The sequence below is a fragment of the Camelina sativa genome, chromosome 17, assembly GCF_030686135.1.
Source record: "Camelina sativa cultivar CO46 ecotype springtype chromosome 17, ASM3068613v1".
Classification (NCBI taxonomy): domain Eukaryota; kingdom Viridiplantae; phylum Streptophyta; class Magnoliopsida; order Brassicales; family Brassicaceae; genus Camelina; species Camelina sativa.
The window spans coordinates 3,900,405-3,917,809 of record NC_141896.1 but is presented as its reverse complement, the minus strand read 5'-3'; the positions used below and the strand labels follow the sequence as shown (position 1 = coordinate 3,917,809).

The following is a 17,405-nucleotide window of genomic DNA, read 5'->3' as shown; positions in this document are numbered from 1 at the left end:
AATTCGTATGATTCGGATGCGTCACGTATATAAGTTGTGTAACACACAATGTAGGTTTTTGTGACTATTTTGTTTCGTAGTAAAAAAGTAAAATCTTATAAAATTAAGGAAAATAAATATTGAGTAAAAAAAAAAGGGTAAATAATAGGAGTAAATTAGTAGAGTAATAAAAATTTATGACCAGCGAGATCGGAGAACCACTCAAATCTCCGGCGAAATCCCTAATTTCAAAAAAAAAAATCTACCGTCACCAGGGAACAATCGAATTCCGATTCCGTCGAGGTAAATTTCTCAGATTCAGAACTCGAAGATCCTGTGGCGTCGGACGACTTGAACAAGGGAGAAGAGCAGAAACTGTACTAAGGTGCTCACTTTAATTTCTCAATTGGGTCTCACAGTTTATATTTGCACAGGAGACGTCAGTATCGTTTGAATATTTTTATTGCTTTCTATCAGATATCGAAAGCGCGGGGAATTATGAGACAAGGACCATGCTCTGAAGAAGATTGCTTTGGCTTGTTGAAGCAGTTCGAGCATGTTCTTGAATCTGACCCTCTTATGTGAGTATTATTATTATAATGTTCTTCCCCATCTGGGATACGTGGAATCCTGTTTTGAGTTTTGTATTTTTCCTATGACATTATAGTGATTTTTATCTCTGAATTCAGTGATGAAGTAGGGTTTATTCACCCCTCACAGTTCACCTTACTGGATAAAGAAGCAGGTTTCTCCAATGTGCATCTCCAGCCTAACGATGAGACCTCTAGTAAGTTCTGGAATCAAGATCACAAATTGGGAATATCCACTGATATACTTGTTCAGTTATGTAAAGATGCCAAACGTGTGTTTCTCCTTGCGCTTGAGGAGTACAAATGCCATGGAAACGCATGTAATGAGCCTCAGATTAAGAGCATCTCTTCTACTTTAGAGAGTGAAGTCATGACGCATAGCCAAGCTGTTTTGCTGTTAAGCTCAGACTTTGGAACTGCATGGAATGCTAGGTACTCATATTAAGTACATAAGTGTTATAATTGGCTTGATTTGTAGTCCTAGTGGTTAACCTCATCTTTAATGTGTTTCCTGGAGATAGGAAGCTGATATTGTCAAAAACGGATCAACTTTACGCATTTACAGAAGAACTTCGTCTTTCTGGGCTCGTTCTTTCCAATTCTCCAAAGAGTGAGTCAACATGGAGCCATAGGTTTGTCTTTCTTTATGATTCAATGTATTTATTATCCTTTTGTAATGCAAACACACTTTCTGATCTTAAGTGCATCTTAGTTTCTGTTACACCCTGAATTGTTCCTTCTTGTTCTTGTCCATTTACTCTCCTCATAATTTTTGATTGTTATTTTAACAGAAGGTGGATAATTAAGATGATTTCTCGGAGATTTTCTACACCACAAGAGATTATAACCAAAGAATCTGAGTTAGTGGAATCAGTAGGCGAGGTTTAGTTCCAGATTTGATGCTTTAGTTAATGAAGGTTCATCATATATCTAATGAAATATATATTGGTTTTTCCTAGTCTTCACAATTTGGCTATCATGTAAATATTTAACTGTTGGTCACTCCAAGATTTCTATTTGTTGATCCTCAAAGTCCATTCTCCTATTACTATGACACACATGACACAACCACTTACTCTGCTCCGAAAAGAAACTGGCTCCTAACCAAACTACATGCCTTTTGCAGAGATCAAAGATGAACTATCGTGCGTGGTATCACCGTTGCTGGTTGGTTTCCTACATGGAAGTTGAGCAGGTAAAATCACCTTCGGCATTTCTTTTCTTTAGATATCTTGATCTTTTGAACACATGGTCTGAACTTGGAAACATTTCATATAGTTAGATTTCTCTGAATTCATTAATTGGTTACTTTTGTAAGCTGAACTTGTGAAAATTTCATATGGTCGAAGATACACCATAAATTTTCTCTGATATGTGATTTTGATGACATATATATGTTGTATGTCCTAGGTGATACAAGAGTTGAACAAATCTAAAAGGTGGGCAGGGCTTCATGTAGCCGATAGTTCTTGCTTCCATTATCGCAGAGTAAGAGTCGCATATTTCCGCTGATGTGATTGTGGTAAAGCTAGAGTAGAGTATACACCAATCTAACTTACTCCATGTTATCTTCGGTCTTGGAAGTAAAAAGTACATCTATCATCATTCTCCACTGAATCTGGTGAAGTGTTCCATGCAGCTCAACTGATTTTGTTTTCATTAATGTCCAGCGGCTGATGCTCAAGATATTGGATTCGCTTTATGTGAAAGGAAGCAATGCTTATGATAAAACTCAGGCACATAAAATCTGGAAGGTACGCTTTGTCTTTCCTTTGCTAACCCATACCTGTTATGGTACCATTACTATTTCGCCGGGTAATCTTATTTTTACATCTGTGCTACAATTATATGACAGGAAGAGCTGGATTGGAACAAAGGATTGGTAGAACGTTACGTAGGACGAGAGGTATGATTATCTTTGATTTTCACAAATGAATTAGTGTAGAGATGGGCACAAATGTATTGTATTGTTGTAAAAGCTACTAAAATATTCAACAATGTGTTTGACTGGTAGAAGAGTATGACCAAAGTTGAATTTTTGTATACTACCGTATCATAGAGACACGAAGTTAGATTTTATAAACGCAGCCCAAGTACATAATTTCTCTCTCGTAAGCTTCATTGCGACAGTGGTTTGGACGACAAAGAGAGTTTTCTAGATAGTTTGTTGTCATGCTACTATGGAGATGATCGAATTAGTGACCTATTTGAGTTGTTGCTCTTTTTATTTCAGGCACTATGGCTTCATCGGCGGTTCCTCTCTCTTAATTGGATAATGCATTTCACTTCCAAACATTTAGATGTTTCACCTGAAACTGCAGAGAGTATCATTATGAATGAAGAGATTGCCATCTTCATTAATAATGAGATCCATCTTCTAGAATCTTCTATGACCATTCCGGATACCAAATTTGAAGATTATCAAGCTCAAGCATTGCATGCTGTTGCCTATATTCTATGGCTGACAAAGGTAAAAATTGCTACTATTGTCAATCACACAAGTGCAGAAGCAGAACAATAGGTTGGGAGTATTCCGTATAGCAGAAGGATGGAAATATGTTGGACTTGACGTTTCCTCTTTTTTTTATTTATTGTCTGAGTTGTTTGAATTTGATGATTCATTGATTTCTGATATGCATTCGTTTATGTGAGCAGAAAATGCCAGAATTGAGGAGAATGCTCGAGGAGAAGCTTGGAACAGAGAAAGTGAAGTGTTTACTGAGCACAATTGGTGAAGATAGACCCTCACTTTTGCATCATTTGGTGAATGTCTGAAGACTTCGGAGATTTCAAAAGGCAATAATATATTTTTACACTTTTACGTTAATAGGTAGAAGAAGACTGCGTTCTGCAGAAGATGTTGTCAAACTATGTCTCAGAATCTGTTTTGACTTTTTGTTTCCTTTGCCGACATAGCTTGCTTAATATAAGTTGGTTGATTTAATGAAGAAGTTGACCGTGACAAATCTTTATTATCAACTGTTAATTACTCCCTCCGTTTCACAAAGAGTGTCAGTCTGGAGATTTTTCTTTGTTTCACAAAGAGTGTCACTCTACAATTCCAATGCATTATTTTATATTTTCAATGTATATTTAACATTAGATTTTCTAGTTTTACCCTTAATCTATAACTAAATAAACTTATTAAATGAGGGCATATTTGTATAATTTAATGTTTTCTTAATTTGTGTGAAATATGTCTAAATGACATTCTTTGCGAAACGGAGGGAGTAAATGAGAACATATGGTGATCAATGAAAGGGTTGCAAAGGAAGAAACGCATCATCGAAAAGCCAATATGGGTTACAAGGGTTGCTAAGTTTGGACAAACAACAAAACAGTTGATGGAAGCAAAAGATTAAAAAGTCATTATGCATTGACACAATCAATAATCATGAAAAGATGCCAAACCGGTTAAGTGGGGACATACCGCATAAAGCATGATGTATCGTATAAAGGTAGCCAGTTGCTAATTGCTATTATTGTATAGTCAAATGGGGAATATTTAATATGAGGGGTCAGGTCCCTTTGTTAATGGGGGGTCTCACTGTCACACTTCTCACCACCACGCGAAACATACATGAAATTGGGATTAAATATGGGTTATATTAGTATGTTACCTTTTCAATTTTTCCCGGGCAAGAAACAGTTTTAACAGTCGTTATCAAAATAACACGTGTCAAAATCGCAACGATACAATTAAGATCGAAGGGAGATAAATGAGCCGACAAGGAAGTCGCAATCACAAAGGCTAATAAGTCCTAAACGGACGTGATACTAGTTTGGGGCCATTGTGGTTACGCCACGTCGTATGATCTGTCAATTTAACACCACCCGACGTGGAATTCTTCATTTTATTGATATTTTCAGTTATCATATGAGTTTATATCTTTCCTCTAAAGTAATTATAATAAATAAAAAAATCTTCACCTAATCATTTCATTATCTCTATCTCTTTTTTAGAAAAGCAATTAATTATTTTGAATTTTGTAGATTTTTTTTTATTTTTATTTTTAATTTTTCATATATATTGAATTAAGTAGTAGTAAGCGAATTCTATGGCGGATTTGGGTTGGTTAAAAGCAAGAAGTTAGGGTTTTTGATTCTTCGGGTTTTCAGATTCCTTTCAAGTCAAAGCAAAGCAATCGCCTTTTCGTCCATGTGAGTCCCATAATTCTCCTTTTTTTTTTTTTTTTCGATTTCGTTGTTTGTTAATGATGTACCATATCAAACTCCTCCTGTAATTTTGATCGAATCTCATCATCTGGGGATTTTTTTGTTCGTTTCGTTCGTTTTTTGAATTGTTGTATTGAAATCAAACTATGTATCATTTTCTTCGATTCATCTGTTCATGGTGTTCTGGGTTTTTGTTTGTTTTGCTTCTATGAATGAAATTGTTGGATGAGATGGGGGTTAAATAGTCTTTTTATCATCTGCCACAACTTTTTTAAAGAGTTTTATTAGATAATTTGATTCGGTCTTTGTGTTTCTTTAATCTTCTAGCCTCTTTGTCTCGTAATTGTTTTTTTTTTTTTTTTTACAACTGATAAAAGTGTCAGGTGTATTCGTTACTTTTGTTTGCACCTTTTTTTAGATCACTCCCTAATCACAACACAACTTACATATATACTATATGTTACGTGTTAGATTAAAGAATAATTCTTGCTTCATGACCATATATATCTCTTTCAAGCATCCTTGTTATTTCTGCTTTATTACTGCAAACAACATACTTGTGTTCGTAATCGTAACTATTTTCTTCTTTGTTTTTTTCCTTACCAGATCTTTTTGACGACTTAAAAAAGTTCTTGCTGTGTTGTTTTACTCAGCCATCTTGCCTGCGCTTGATCATCTATTTTGTTCTTCTCTGCCTTTCAACTAAGGCAGAGTTTGAACTAAAACTGAGATGGATGTCGGTGCACTTCTAACTTCTGCTGGGATTAATGTAGCCATATGCGTTGTGCTTGTGTCGCTTTATTCCATTCTACGAAAGCAGCCAGCCAATTATTGTGTTTACTTTGGCCGAATGCTCTCTAGCGGAAGAGTTAAACGTCATGATCCTCATTGGTATGAGAGGTTTGCGCCTTCTCCAAGTTGGCTCCTTAAAGCTTGGGAAACTACTGAGGACGAGATGTTGGCTGCTGCTGGTCTCGATGCTGTCGTTCTCATCAGGATGGTCATTTGCAGGTTTATTTTACTTCACCATAAACCTTGCTTTTCAGTTTTTTTCTACTGTTATTGAATGGACAAACATGTTTTTTTTTTTTTTTTTGTTTACAATTCTCACAGTTGGTTTATGTTTCTTTTATAACTCTGCAGCATTCGTATTTTCTCAATCGTTGCAGTCGTTTGCATTGCCTTCGTGCTACCTGTTAACTATTATGGACAAAAGTTGGAGCACAAGGAAGTCCATTTGGAGTCATTGGGAGTATTCACAATTGAGAACCTTCATCAACGCTCACGATGGTAAACTAGCGGCATTGTCTCACTAATACTGTCAGATAGTATGCGTAGCCTGTATTTCTACCTGATTTTGTTTCTGTGCAGGAGATTAAATGGTGGCATTTCACACTAGTATTCTTAAACAGATAGACTACTAGTGTTCTGTACAATGAAAACAAAATGCTGAGTCTAGTTTCACTCTTTTTATTTCCAGGCTGTGGGTTCATTGTCTCTCATTGTACATCATATCCTCGGCAACTTGTGCTCTTCTTTACTTTGTGAGGATCTTATTACCTTGGTTCATGTCACGCTTACTGATTCTTGCTATTCCATCGTTTAGTTTTGGTCTCTCTCTCTCTGACTCTGTTTATATGTGTTTTGCCGCTGTAGGAGTATAAAAATATAACCAAAAGGAGGCTTGCCCATATTGCTGAATCTGCCTCTAAGCCAAGCCATTTTACTGTTCTTATTCGTGCTATTCCTGAGTCTCCTGAGCAATCCTACAGCGAGACAGTGAGCAAATACTTCACAAACTACTATGCACCAAGCTATGTGTCGCACCTAATGGTCTACCGTGATGGGTTCATCCAGAGGCTGAGGGTAAGTGTTTTGATTTATTCTTGCAAACTTGTCTTTTTGTTTTGTTTTCTGTTGGATTGGGAATAAATTTTTCATTAAATACCTCTGCGTAGTTGAATAGGACTCTCCTAGAATTACAAAAGGGAAGGAATTTCTCTTTGTTCCGGAATGTGATTTAACCTTTTTCATAATTCTTTTCACGTTCTGACATATACTCTGTTTCTTGGATGTCGTAAATGCTTCTTCATTTGTCAAATCAATGATTGATGAAATAACAGCGCAATAACTCGTTATACAGACTTAATTAGTCCTGTATTAGTTAAAGATATAGGAAGTTCAGGGGATTATATGTTTGATGATAATCTTGGATTACTAACTTTGTTTTCCTTTTGTATCAGTTTTAGTTGATATTGAGGTTCTTTTGATATTACATCAGTTTTCTTGTTGGTTATCTGATCAGAATTTTGAATGGATTCTAATATTAATCGTGTCAATTTTCTATTTCAGAATGAAACGGAGAGGATGTGTCAGGCCATGAAACATGTTTCTTCTGATTTAAGTTGTAACCCGAGCTTGAAGTCATGCACCTTTTGTGGACCTGCAGCCACAAATTCTTTTCAAATCCTCGCTAACGAGGCAGACAGTGTGAAAACGCTGGAGCTTGGTGAGTTGACTTTGGCTACGACGGAGGAAGTAAGGAATTCTTTTCACTCTGATAGGTGAACTTTGTCCTTTACATGATTTAGGCATAGTGTGTGGTTTCTACCTGTTACATGATCTAAGCATAGCGGCAGCACTTGAAATATGTATGTAAGGCTTTCTTTTATACTCATTTGCAGGAACGTCCCGTTGCTTTTGTGTTTTTCAAGAGTCGTTATGATGCTCTTGTTGTTTCGGAGGTTCTTCAAACACCAAATCCTATGTTATGGGTGGCAGACTTAGCTCCAGAGCCTCATGATGTTCATTGGAGGAATCTCAGAATACCTTATCGGCAACTTTGGATGCGAAGAATAGCAACCCTTGTTGGTGCTATTGCCTTCATGTTTGTGTTTCTTTTTCCTGTTGCCTTTGTTCAAGGGCTGACTCAACTCCAAACGCTATCCAAGAATTTCCCTTTCCTAAAAGACTTCTTGAACAGGTGAGTATCCGGCAGTTTCCTTACTCGTGTACTCAGTAATAGAAGGTTCTTGTTTGTATTCTTCTTAACATGACATAGAGTTGGAACCAAAGAGTAGGTGTAGCTACGTTACTTTTAGAGAATTGCAAGATGCGTATAATGGGAGCTGCTAGGCAGTTGATATCTTTATGCTAGATTTAAAATTGCAGAAAAAGAGAGCAATAAAAAAGTCTATGTAATCGATTTGTTACTATTACTTTTCAATCTATTTATCGCTTTGAAAAACATTGCAGGAGGAATTTTGTGAACCAGGTCATCACAGGGTACTTACCAAGTGTGATTTTGGTTCTATTCTTCTATGCCGTTCCACCATTGATGATGTACTTTTCAACTTTGGAGGGGTGTGTTTCTCGGAGTCTAAGAAAGAAAAGTGCATGTATTAAAATCTTATACTTCACCATCTGGAATGTTTTCTTCGTCAATATTCTATCAGGCTCTGTTATCAGGCAATTGGCTGTCTTGTCTAGTGTGAGGGACATACCTGCACAACTTGCCAAACTAGTTCCAGCACAGGTAATTTTTAAGTGTTCCATTTTTGTTATTATGTTTCTATAACGTTAACAGTATGAAAATATTCAATGACTATATGCAGGCTGGCTTCTTCATGACCTATTGTTTCACATCTGGTTGGGCCGGTTTGGCATGTGAAATCATGCAACCTGTTGGGCTCATCTGGAACCTGATAAGAAAAGTTATTGTCAAGAACAAGGAGGACTCGTATGAAACACTTAGGTTTCCATACCATACAGAAATTCCGCGACTACTCTTGTTCGGGCTCCTAGGATTCACCAATTCAGTCATAGCGCCTCTAATACTGCCGTTCCTGTTGATCTACTTTTTCTTCGCATATCTTGTATACAAAAATCAGGTATGTGAACGAGGCATATCCTGCTCTGATCTCTTATACGTACACCTCTTTTTGTAGTTGCCAATCAGCACTTCAAGAAATTGTGACTTAGACACCTCTTTCGTTTTTTTTGCAGATCATCAACGTCTATATCACAAAATATGAAAGCGGTGGACAATATTGGCCTGTTTTTCACAACACGACAATCTTTTCACTGATCTTGTCGCAAGTTATAGCTCTAGGCTTTTTCGGTTTAAAGCTATCAACGGTTGCTTCAGGTTTCACCATTCCATTAATTCTTCTGACTCTTCTGTTTAGTGAGTATTGTCGGCAGAGGTTTGCGCCCATATTCCAGAAATATCCAGCCGAGGTATATATATTCCCCACCATTTTTTCATCATAAACTCGATTTGCATCTCCTGGGAGATGATCTTGACGTGTGAGTTTCTTTCAGATTCTGATCGCTCTGGACCGAGCAGATGAGGTGAAAGGAAAGATGGACGAGATACATAACAACTTGAAAGCTGCATACTCACAGATACCATCATTATCGTGCTCTGATGAATCGAGCAAAGCTGGTTGCAGTTCGCCTGGCTCAGATCAGGAGTTACCAGATTCTGAACAGTTGAAGCCTGAGAAAGAGAGTCTTAAAGCTGAATACATATGGGCGTTCCAGAGAAGTAAATCTGGCCATGATCTTGAGGTGAAATCCTGTCCCAGTGCTTCACCAAATCGTTATTCTCCAGGATTTGCTGAGATATACAAACGAACTTGATACTTTGAGCTACTATGAACACTTAGAAGAAAAAGTGTCCAGAATTGAGTTACAAATTTAGAAGTTGAGACCCTTATGGGTGATGAAAGTAAGAAGTGTGGAAGCCATCTCGAAATATAAACAGTTCTGCCTGCTGAAACGAAATGTGAATTTTATAGTTACTGCAGGAGGAAATGAAACTATGGTCAGAACCACTTTTGTACAAAGATTCTTTTTAAGTAGTTTTGTGAAAGACAATGATATTACTAATAGAAAGAGTAAAAGAGCTTTCTGTTTCTGTCTCGTATATAAATTTACAGGAAAGTGTTCTTCATTTTTGTGTATACACAGCTTAATATGCATAGTAATCTTTTTCAGGAAAAAGGTTGAATATTGGTTTCTCAGTTGATATTTGTGACCCATCCCTTGTTGTCTTCAGTCAATCCTGTCTGGATAGAGACAAGGATGGAACGCAGTTTCTGGCAGACAGATTCATCCCCGGTTTTATACTCTACTCTGAAATGTTTCAGAGAGGTTACATGAGTCCAAATCTATTAGCTTAAAGTTTGAATAAAAATCTATTAGCTTAAAGTTTGAATAAAACTTGATCCAGGCATTATGAGTTCTTACCTTTTGTCCTGATATGTTATAGAACCCACAGGAGCAACTACTACAGCAGTTCCGGTACAAAAGACTTCATCTGCATCCATTACTTCATCCACATGTACTGCCTTCTCTACTACCTGATTTCATAATTCAAGTGTGTGTGAAATTTAATCGAGTTTAGTATTTGATTGGTTAGAGTGAAACAGTTTGATTTTGTATTACCTGATAACCTTGATCACTTGCGATCTCCATTATACTTTTCCGCGTAATCCCCTCAAGAATTGTACCATTAGTTGCAGGAGTTGAGATTGTCCGACCCTTAATCAACCAATGATACGATTAGGGATGCAACAAAGAGACTAAAGTGGAAACACCACAATATTTACTATATATATACCTTCACAACAAAGACATTGCAAGAAGAAGCCTCCTCTAGATATTTCTTCTTGACAGAATCGAGGTAAAGAACGTCTGAAAACCCCAGGCTCTTGGCTCTGCTCAGTGCTTTCAAAACCTAGACACACATATGGTTTATCAAAACTCTTTTGCCTCTGTACTTTGAAACTAAGTTGGTTTCAACACTTACTGGGGCATAATTTGTGATACTCTTGACCCCTCCAGCTCCACCAGGAGCTGCACGGACATACTCTTCCTCAACATAGAGGTTAAGAGCAGCCATCCCTTCCTACAAACCAGTGAACAAAACATTTGCTAATCAAGTCCATCGCCAAAAAGCTTAGACAGGAAGAGAAATATAGATACCTTGAAGTAGTTACCAACTGGAGATGCATAGATAATGAACGTATATTCAGGTGCAGGGCCTAAACCAAGAATAGGACCACTTCCCATCAACAGAGGCCTAATATACAAAGTCCCTTTCCCTGAAGGTGGAACCTGACGAAACACATCACTCATCAGATCCCAAAACAAACCTCTTCAGAAAATAATATTTGTTACAAGGAAACATAATTTACCCAACGTTTGTTGGCGAGAGCGGTTTGTTTAACTGCATTAACAAACTGATCAACAGAAGGGGAAGGCATGAGCATTCGTTCAGCGCCAAGCTTCATTCGGATAGCATTGTGGTCCGGGCGAAACAGAAGAAGCTTCCCATTTTCTTTCCTGTATGCTTTTGTACCTTCATATATTGCCTACGAATAATCCCAAAAACGTCCATTGATCATACAGTTGAGAGACAAATAAAGAAACATCTAGAGTTTACAAGATCATTGCCTGTCCATAGTTTAACACTCCAGCAGAAGGACTCAGCTGTATATTCCCGTAAGGACTAAGTTCTCCTTCAGTAAATGCACCGTCTTTTGAGCATTTCATGACATACATGTAATCAGCTGGAGTTAGACCAAACCCGAGATTATCCCAATCCAAATCCACATACTCATCATCTCCATTTCTATAATAATACGAAACAACAATTATGGAAACAGAGCTTTTCAAATGGTAAAAAAGGCAATATTTACATGAATGAGTTACTTGAGAATCAGAAAACAAAACTTACTGATAAACAGGTTTCTTACGCTCATCTCTCAAGGCCGTGGCAGCTTGTGCGTTGTACTTAGCGAAAGTTTGTAGCTGACTCATCGGAGAAAGAAACAAAAAAACAGAACATAAAACATGTTGCATCTGAGATTTGAGTGTTTTCTTGGTAAGAATTATTAGATTGTAAAAAAAAAGTGTTGTTAGTTAATACCATACGAATATGTAAATGAAGAGGAAGAACCAGACTTTTGCGTAGAGATGAGATGGCTTTGATCATCTTCACAACTGCAGAGCCTCTGTTTTGGTTGTGAAAGTGGATTTCTCGTGAATTAAATAACAACAATATCAAGAAATAAATAGAGAATTTTCTTGACAAAATGATTAACCCAAAAAAAAAGGAAGAAAGTGGAAAAAAAAACACAAAGAACAGTGTCAAATTAAGTAGGCAACACGTAAGTGATTGCGAAGCGAAGCATATTATTATGTGAAGTGTGGCTGCTTTTATCTTTTGGCTAATCGTTGAATTTTGTTTTTATTTTTCTTCTTCTTTTTATCTTTTAGTGGAAATTTGGTATAGAGTTCTTATCTTGTTTTTTTTGAATTTTGTGTTATTATTATTTTTTTTCTTTTGCTTCGTCACTTGTGTCTATCTCCCCCATGATCAGATCTACCTAGATGTGTCTCTCTGAAACTAGAAATATTTTAACGTAATCAACGCTACTTCTCTTTCTTTTTTCTCGTTTTAATGGTGTAAGGTAAATGAAGAACTTCTGTGGTCTACCCTTCAAAACTGAAAATAAATCCTATTTTTGAACAGTAAAATAGTATCGTAAAGTTGCTATAAATATCAATTTAGCAATGTTTTTCTTTAGCACGCAATTACCTAAATTATTGAAACAAAATTATTACATTATTTTAGCACGCAATTGATTGATCCGCGGTTGTTATTACAATAAACACGAGATATGATAGCCACGTTAGACCCAAGAGGTATTTGTCGGATAACAACTTTATTTCCATGTCACTCATACATACATGTCGTCTTTTCAACGTCTTCGTCCCCTTTAAAACTACCCAAATGGGAGATAAACACGTTGTGGAGTTTGATAGCCACGTCAGTCTGAGATCTTCTTTATCCGATAACAACGTTTTTGCTATGGTGCTAACTAAGGATGTCCCTTTACTATGATGCTTACTAAGGGATGTAGACTCTTCTTCACACTCCTCCGTTACTTTTCTTATTATATATTTTTCCAAAGGTTGCTATCAACCCTAGTGGACATATCTACGAACGTCATTGCTTTCAAAATTCTCAAGTTTGATTTGTCGTGTCTAATCAAAGCATCTTGAATAATCTAGTATCTTAGATTCTACACTACATAGTCTACAGAAAAAGCTTTGACAATATTGTTTCTCTATAAGCGAACAGTAGATCCATGGAGGATTGATTTTATTAATATCTGGGAAGTGTATTGTGTTAATAATATATGTCAAGAAAAAAAAAAATTCTCCCAATAAAGAAAAGCAAATAACAAGGACAAAAGATTCATCTCTTTGAAGCATCAAAATTAAACATTTCTACGTTGATTCATAGCTTATTTCAAATTGAAACCATTGCGTTTACTGGTATGATTCAACAAAGTCAAGTAAAATAAGACTCCTGAAAAATTCATCAGAAAACCTATACTAACTAGTAACCTTCATCAGAAAACCTATACTAGTAAGCATGGTTTCGAACCAAAAACGATCTTGATTTATAAAGGAGAGAAAAAAAGAAGAGTGTTACTACCTCATGAGGTGTGTGTTACATCAATTAATTTGTATCATAAACAAAAGTAAATATGAATTTAAATTACTTTTTAATAACTGATACAAAAATTATATACTAACATCAATTACAATAATTGATACTGTTATTGATTGGTATGACATCATTTCATTATAATTGATGCAAATCGAAATTATTTACATCACTTTCCAAATATTGATATATATATAAATCTACTTCACTTAATAATTGATGTATTTATTAATTTATATTAACATCACTTAGAAAATGATACAAATTTTACATCATTAAAAAAATGATTTTAGCAAAGTTATATGTTAAGTTAATATATTAACTGAACTTAGATTGTTAAAAGTTAAAACTTATGTAATTATTTGTTCATTTTTATCGATTAAATAATTTTTTTCTGTTTTTCTATTTTAAATTTTGGGGAAGTCATTTTATTTTAATACATAATTTTTAAAAATAAAAACTCCAAAATAGAAATTTAAGAAAAATGTAGATCTTTTTATTTTTTTCAACAATTAAAATGTAATTCAAAAATTAAACAGAAAAACAGAAATAGAGAAAAAAATAATTATGTTATTATGATCGATTAAATTTACAACTCAAACTGACAAAAAAAAAAAAAAAAATTAAAAAAGAATAAAATAAAACAAAATAGTTTGTATCCCACATCGGCCATAGCAGCACTACAAAGTACTCCTAATAATTGCCTATATATATTATTGACTTAGCAACTATAGTTAGTGAAACTTTATAAGTTATAACAACTAAAATCGTGGGCCCATTGTAAATATAGTTTAAAATTATAATTATAGTTATCAAATGAATATAAAAGAATAAAGTGGAAAGATATAAATAATTAAATATTATACTACAAACAAAATTATTTTTCATATTATTTATTATAATATTTATTTTAACATCAGTTTTTCTGAAATGATATAAATATTTTACATTAGTTTTGATAAATGATTCAAATATTTTATATCAATTTAGTAAAAATAATGTAAGATTTACAACACTTATTGTAAATGAGGTAAATGAACATCAATTCAACTAATTGAAACAAATATTTATTTTAATTGACGCAAATTATTTGTATCAACAAAATATAAATCATTTATTAAAGTGATGTAAATTATTTTTACATCATTTAAATATGATACAAATGTATAAAATAAATGATGTAACAAACCTTTTTTTTGTAGTGTCAACAAAGAAATCTTTTCACAAGTTGATGATAAGTTAGTTATTCGGTTGTCTTTGTGGGTGTCCATCTTGGTTTCTTCATAGATGGAAAAACCATAGTCACCTGCGCTCATGTTGTCTTCTACCGTGGTGAACTGGTGATGATGAAAAATGAATGCAGGTGACTATAGTTTTTCCGTCTATAAAGAAACAAGAACCAGTTTTTTGGAAAGGGGAGCCATCACCAAGATGGACATCCACAAAGACAACCGAATAATCAACTTTATCAGCAACTTGCGAGAAGATTTCTTTACTGAGATAGAGAGAACATCCATATGAATCTTAATAAATCTTACATAAAGGTATATTTGTGAGATAACATCCATAAAATCCATAAGACCTTTATATTCCTACACATCTGTTCTTACAAAGAACATCCATAAAATCAGCAAGCATGGAAGGAGAAAAGGCAATCTTAATAACCACTAACTAAACCCTTTTTATTCAAACTAGGGGATAATCCGGGCTACGCCCGGTAAAAAATCTACCGACGTGTTATATCTACATTTCACAAAAAAACGTAGAGGATTCCTAAACTCCGAATGTTTAGAAGACTTTTTGTTTTTTTTTTCTATTTTGTAGTCATAATATATCATCTATAATTTATGTATGATGTTAAAATTATAGCATCTGATAATTTATTTTGCTCATGACAAAAAAGGAAAGTTTTGGCCATAAAAGTCTTAAAAAAAGGGTTTTGTGCAAAAAAACCCTCCAAATAATATATTTTTGTAAGAAAACCCTTCACTTCAAATAAATGCAGGTCAATACCACAATCTCAAAAGTCACCCGCAATACAACCCTTCTCTATATTGATGATGTGGCAATTTAAAAATCATGTTGTTTTCAAGACAAAAAAATGGCAAGACATTCTAATATTTGTTTTTCTAATAAACAATTAAAAAAAAAACAATTGTTTGTCTTCTCTTCCCCCAACAACTCATCTCCGAACAAATCTCTGCCGCCGAGGCATCGTCTGGAACCACCGAGATCCAGAAATCGAACATGTCATCATCTGAGAACAGCGGCGCCTAAAATTCCGAGAAAGATTTTGATACCGTCATCATCGAAGGCTCTTCCTTTACTACGACCGCTGCTGTGGCTGGTGAATCGCAGCAGGAGAATTCATCGACGGTGAACGGAGATTGAAGAACAGAGACACTCGTTGCTCATGCTATTTTGATTCCCGCGGCAGGAATGAGAAGATGATGTGAGAGAGCAATGGTGTTGGGTACAAATCCATACCTAGATCTGACTGTGGCTAATCGATAAGTGTCTAAGATCTATTCTTGTGTTGGAACGAAGTAGAGCAAGGGGGTTTTCGAATTACTCGTGTTCTTCTTCTCGGATCTCGATCGGGTTTTTGATTTCTTGTATGAGTTTTAAGTTTTGTCGAATGCTGGTTTCTCTGTCTCCATCGTCGTCTTCTGTATCACCGGAATTATGAGGGAGATTGAGAGTCTCGTGGAGGAGAAGAGATCGAGCAAGCTTCTCCCATGGCGGTTTCTGCTACGTTAGTGCCAATGGTGTGTAACTCAAGCTTCTTATCTTCTTCTGTAATTTATTCTAGTTCTCTAAGTTTTTCAGCATCAATCCAAGTGTTTTTGATTTTTAGGTTTAGTCAAATTGGGTTTGTGTATTGTGTTCTTTTTTAAGTTTCATATGATTCATCGGAGAAACTGGGGAAAATAACCAATTGATTATCCTCCGAACAAACGAAGGAAGAAGACAAACAATTGACTTTAAAAAAAATTGTTTATTAGAAAAACAAAAACAAATATTAGAATGTCTTGCCATTTTTTTGTCCTGAAAACAACATGATTTTTAACTGCCACGTCATCAATATAGAGAATGGCTATATTGCGTGTGACTTTTGAGATTATGGTATTGACTTGTATTTATTTGAAATGAAGGGTTTTCTTGCAAAAAAATATTAATTGAAGGGTTTTTTTGCACAAAACCCTTAAAAAAACATTAGCAATGCGTTATGCTTTCTAGATCTTTTGGTCATCATCATCAAACACTGAACTAAAGAAGTTGTTCATGCCAGCACCCTTTTCACTAACTGTATTTTTTCAGAATCATAGTCATCCTTCAACCCTCTATATGTATATCAAAGTAATTATGGTACGGTATATATCAACCCAATTATATGTCAAAGTATCACCTACCTGGACATCAAAATACGCCCAACTATCGCAACCTCTGCGAACTATGAGATTATTCATGTGCCAACCACTCGAACGATCTTCAACCTCACCCTTTGAATTAGCATTTTATTCACTTGTATGGCTATATTTGTGATGTTATCTTTGTTATTGACATCCCTTCTTGTTGGGTTTCTGAAAAATTGTTTTGTGTGTTATCAGACGTTAATGCTCTTACGAAAAGAAAAGACCTCTAAGGTCGGCCGATGTATGCTTAAACGTTTTCAGTTTCAGTTTTTAGTTTCACAAGTCACCGAATGGTAAGAAAATGTTTAAGAGTATTACCAAAAATATAAGTTGAAATCATGTGATGAGTTTTGGTCGGCCGATGTATGCTTAAACGGTTTCAGTTTCATTTTTTAGTTTCACAAGTCACCGAATGGTAAGAAAAAGTTTAAGAGTATTACCAAAAATATAAGTTGAAATCTTATGATGAGTTATTTTTGGTTCCGTACTCCCTAGTTTTTTGTGATATGTGGCCGAGGATGGAGACTAATATTACGTACTCATGATCCCATAACTTTAGTATTTTTTAACTTTTCTTATATATTGTGTTTGATTTCAAAAAGAAAGATACTTCAAGTGAGTAGGTAAATAGTCATGGCATTAAAACGACAAACAAAGTTTATTTAAGGGAAAATTGTAAAAACAGGCATTTTTTAGGTGAGAGATTCGGGAGTAGGC

The 17,405-nt window shown here is 35.1% G+C and overlaps 3 protein-coding genes across 14 annotated transcripts; 2 read left to right on the top strand and 1 right to left on the bottom strand.

The window, feature by feature from the left end:
- Positions 1-60: 60 nt before the first annotated feature.
- Positions 61-3,535, top strand: LOC104755221 (uncharacterized). Of its 6 annotated transcripts, none has more exons than XM_010477568.3 (11): positions 61-364; positions 457-560; positions 669-1,001; positions 1,091-1,201; positions 1,361-1,451; positions 1,696-1,764; positions 1,980-2,057; positions 2,240-2,323; positions 2,425-2,475; positions 2,803-3,039; positions 3,225-3,535. In XM_010477568.3, exons 2-11 carry the CDS (start codon positions 478-480, stop codon positions 3,342-3,344), a joined length of 1,257 nt encoding a protein of 418 aa, XP_010475870.1. In that variant the 5' UTR covers positions 61-364; positions 457-477; the 3' UTR covers positions 3,345-3,535. The 6 variants fall into 6 exon arrangements, 5 of the variants coding, with proteins under 5 accessions (XP_010475870.1, XP_087351556.1, XP_087351555.1 ...); XR_015586845.1 differs by having other exon boundaries at positions 177-364; positions 1,980-2,159; XM_087495430.1 differs by having other exon boundaries at positions 177-364; positions 1,361-1,486.
- An 818-nt stretch (positions 3,536-4,353) lies between these two features.
- On the top strand, positions 4,354-9,666 carry LOC104755219 (hyperosmolality-gated Ca2+ permeable channel 2.2-like). 6 transcript variants are annotated; one of them, XM_087495423.1, is made up of 11 exons: positions 4,354-4,730; positions 5,352-5,756; positions 5,889-6,035; positions 6,226-6,289; positions 6,402-6,611; positions 7,098-7,283; positions 7,430-7,728; positions 8,001-8,280; positions 8,360-8,635; positions 8,751-8,984; positions 9,069-9,666. In XM_087495423.1, exons 2-11 carry the CDS (start codon positions 5,476-5,478, stop codon positions 9,387-9,389), a joined length of 2,298 nt encoding a protein of 765 aa, XP_087351549.1. In that variant the 5' UTR covers positions 4,354-4,730; positions 5,352-5,475; the 3' UTR covers positions 9,390-9,666. The 6 variants fall into 6 exon arrangements, with proteins under 6 accessions (XP_087351549.1, XP_087351552.1, XP_087351551.1 ...); XM_087495426.1 differs by having other exon boundaries at positions 4,426-4,730; positions 7,098-7,309; XM_087495425.1 differs by having other exon boundaries at positions 4,455-4,730; positions 5,915-6,035.
- Positions 9,585-12,286, bottom strand: LOC104755220 (branched-chain-amino-acid aminotransferase 2, chloroplastic). Of its 2 annotated transcripts, none has more exons than XM_087495433.1 (10): positions 11,683-12,286; positions 11,491-11,564; positions 11,208-11,385; positions 10,949-11,125; positions 10,737-10,868; positions 10,561-10,659; positions 10,372-10,488; positions 10,197-10,292; positions 9,999-10,111; positions 9,585-9,884 (listed from the first exon to the last, which is right to left on the bottom strand). In XM_087495433.1, exons 1-10 carry the CDS (start codon positions 11,746-11,748, stop codon positions 9,770-9,772), a joined length of 1,167 nt encoding a protein of 388 aa, XP_087351559.1. In that variant the 5' UTR covers positions 11,749-12,286; the 3' UTR covers positions 9,585-9,769. The 2 variants fall into 2 exon arrangements, with proteins under 2 accessions (XP_087351559.1, XP_010475869.1); XM_010477567.3 differs by having other exon boundaries at positions 11,688-12,144.
- Between the last annotated feature and the right edge of the window lie 5,119 nt (positions 12,287-17,405).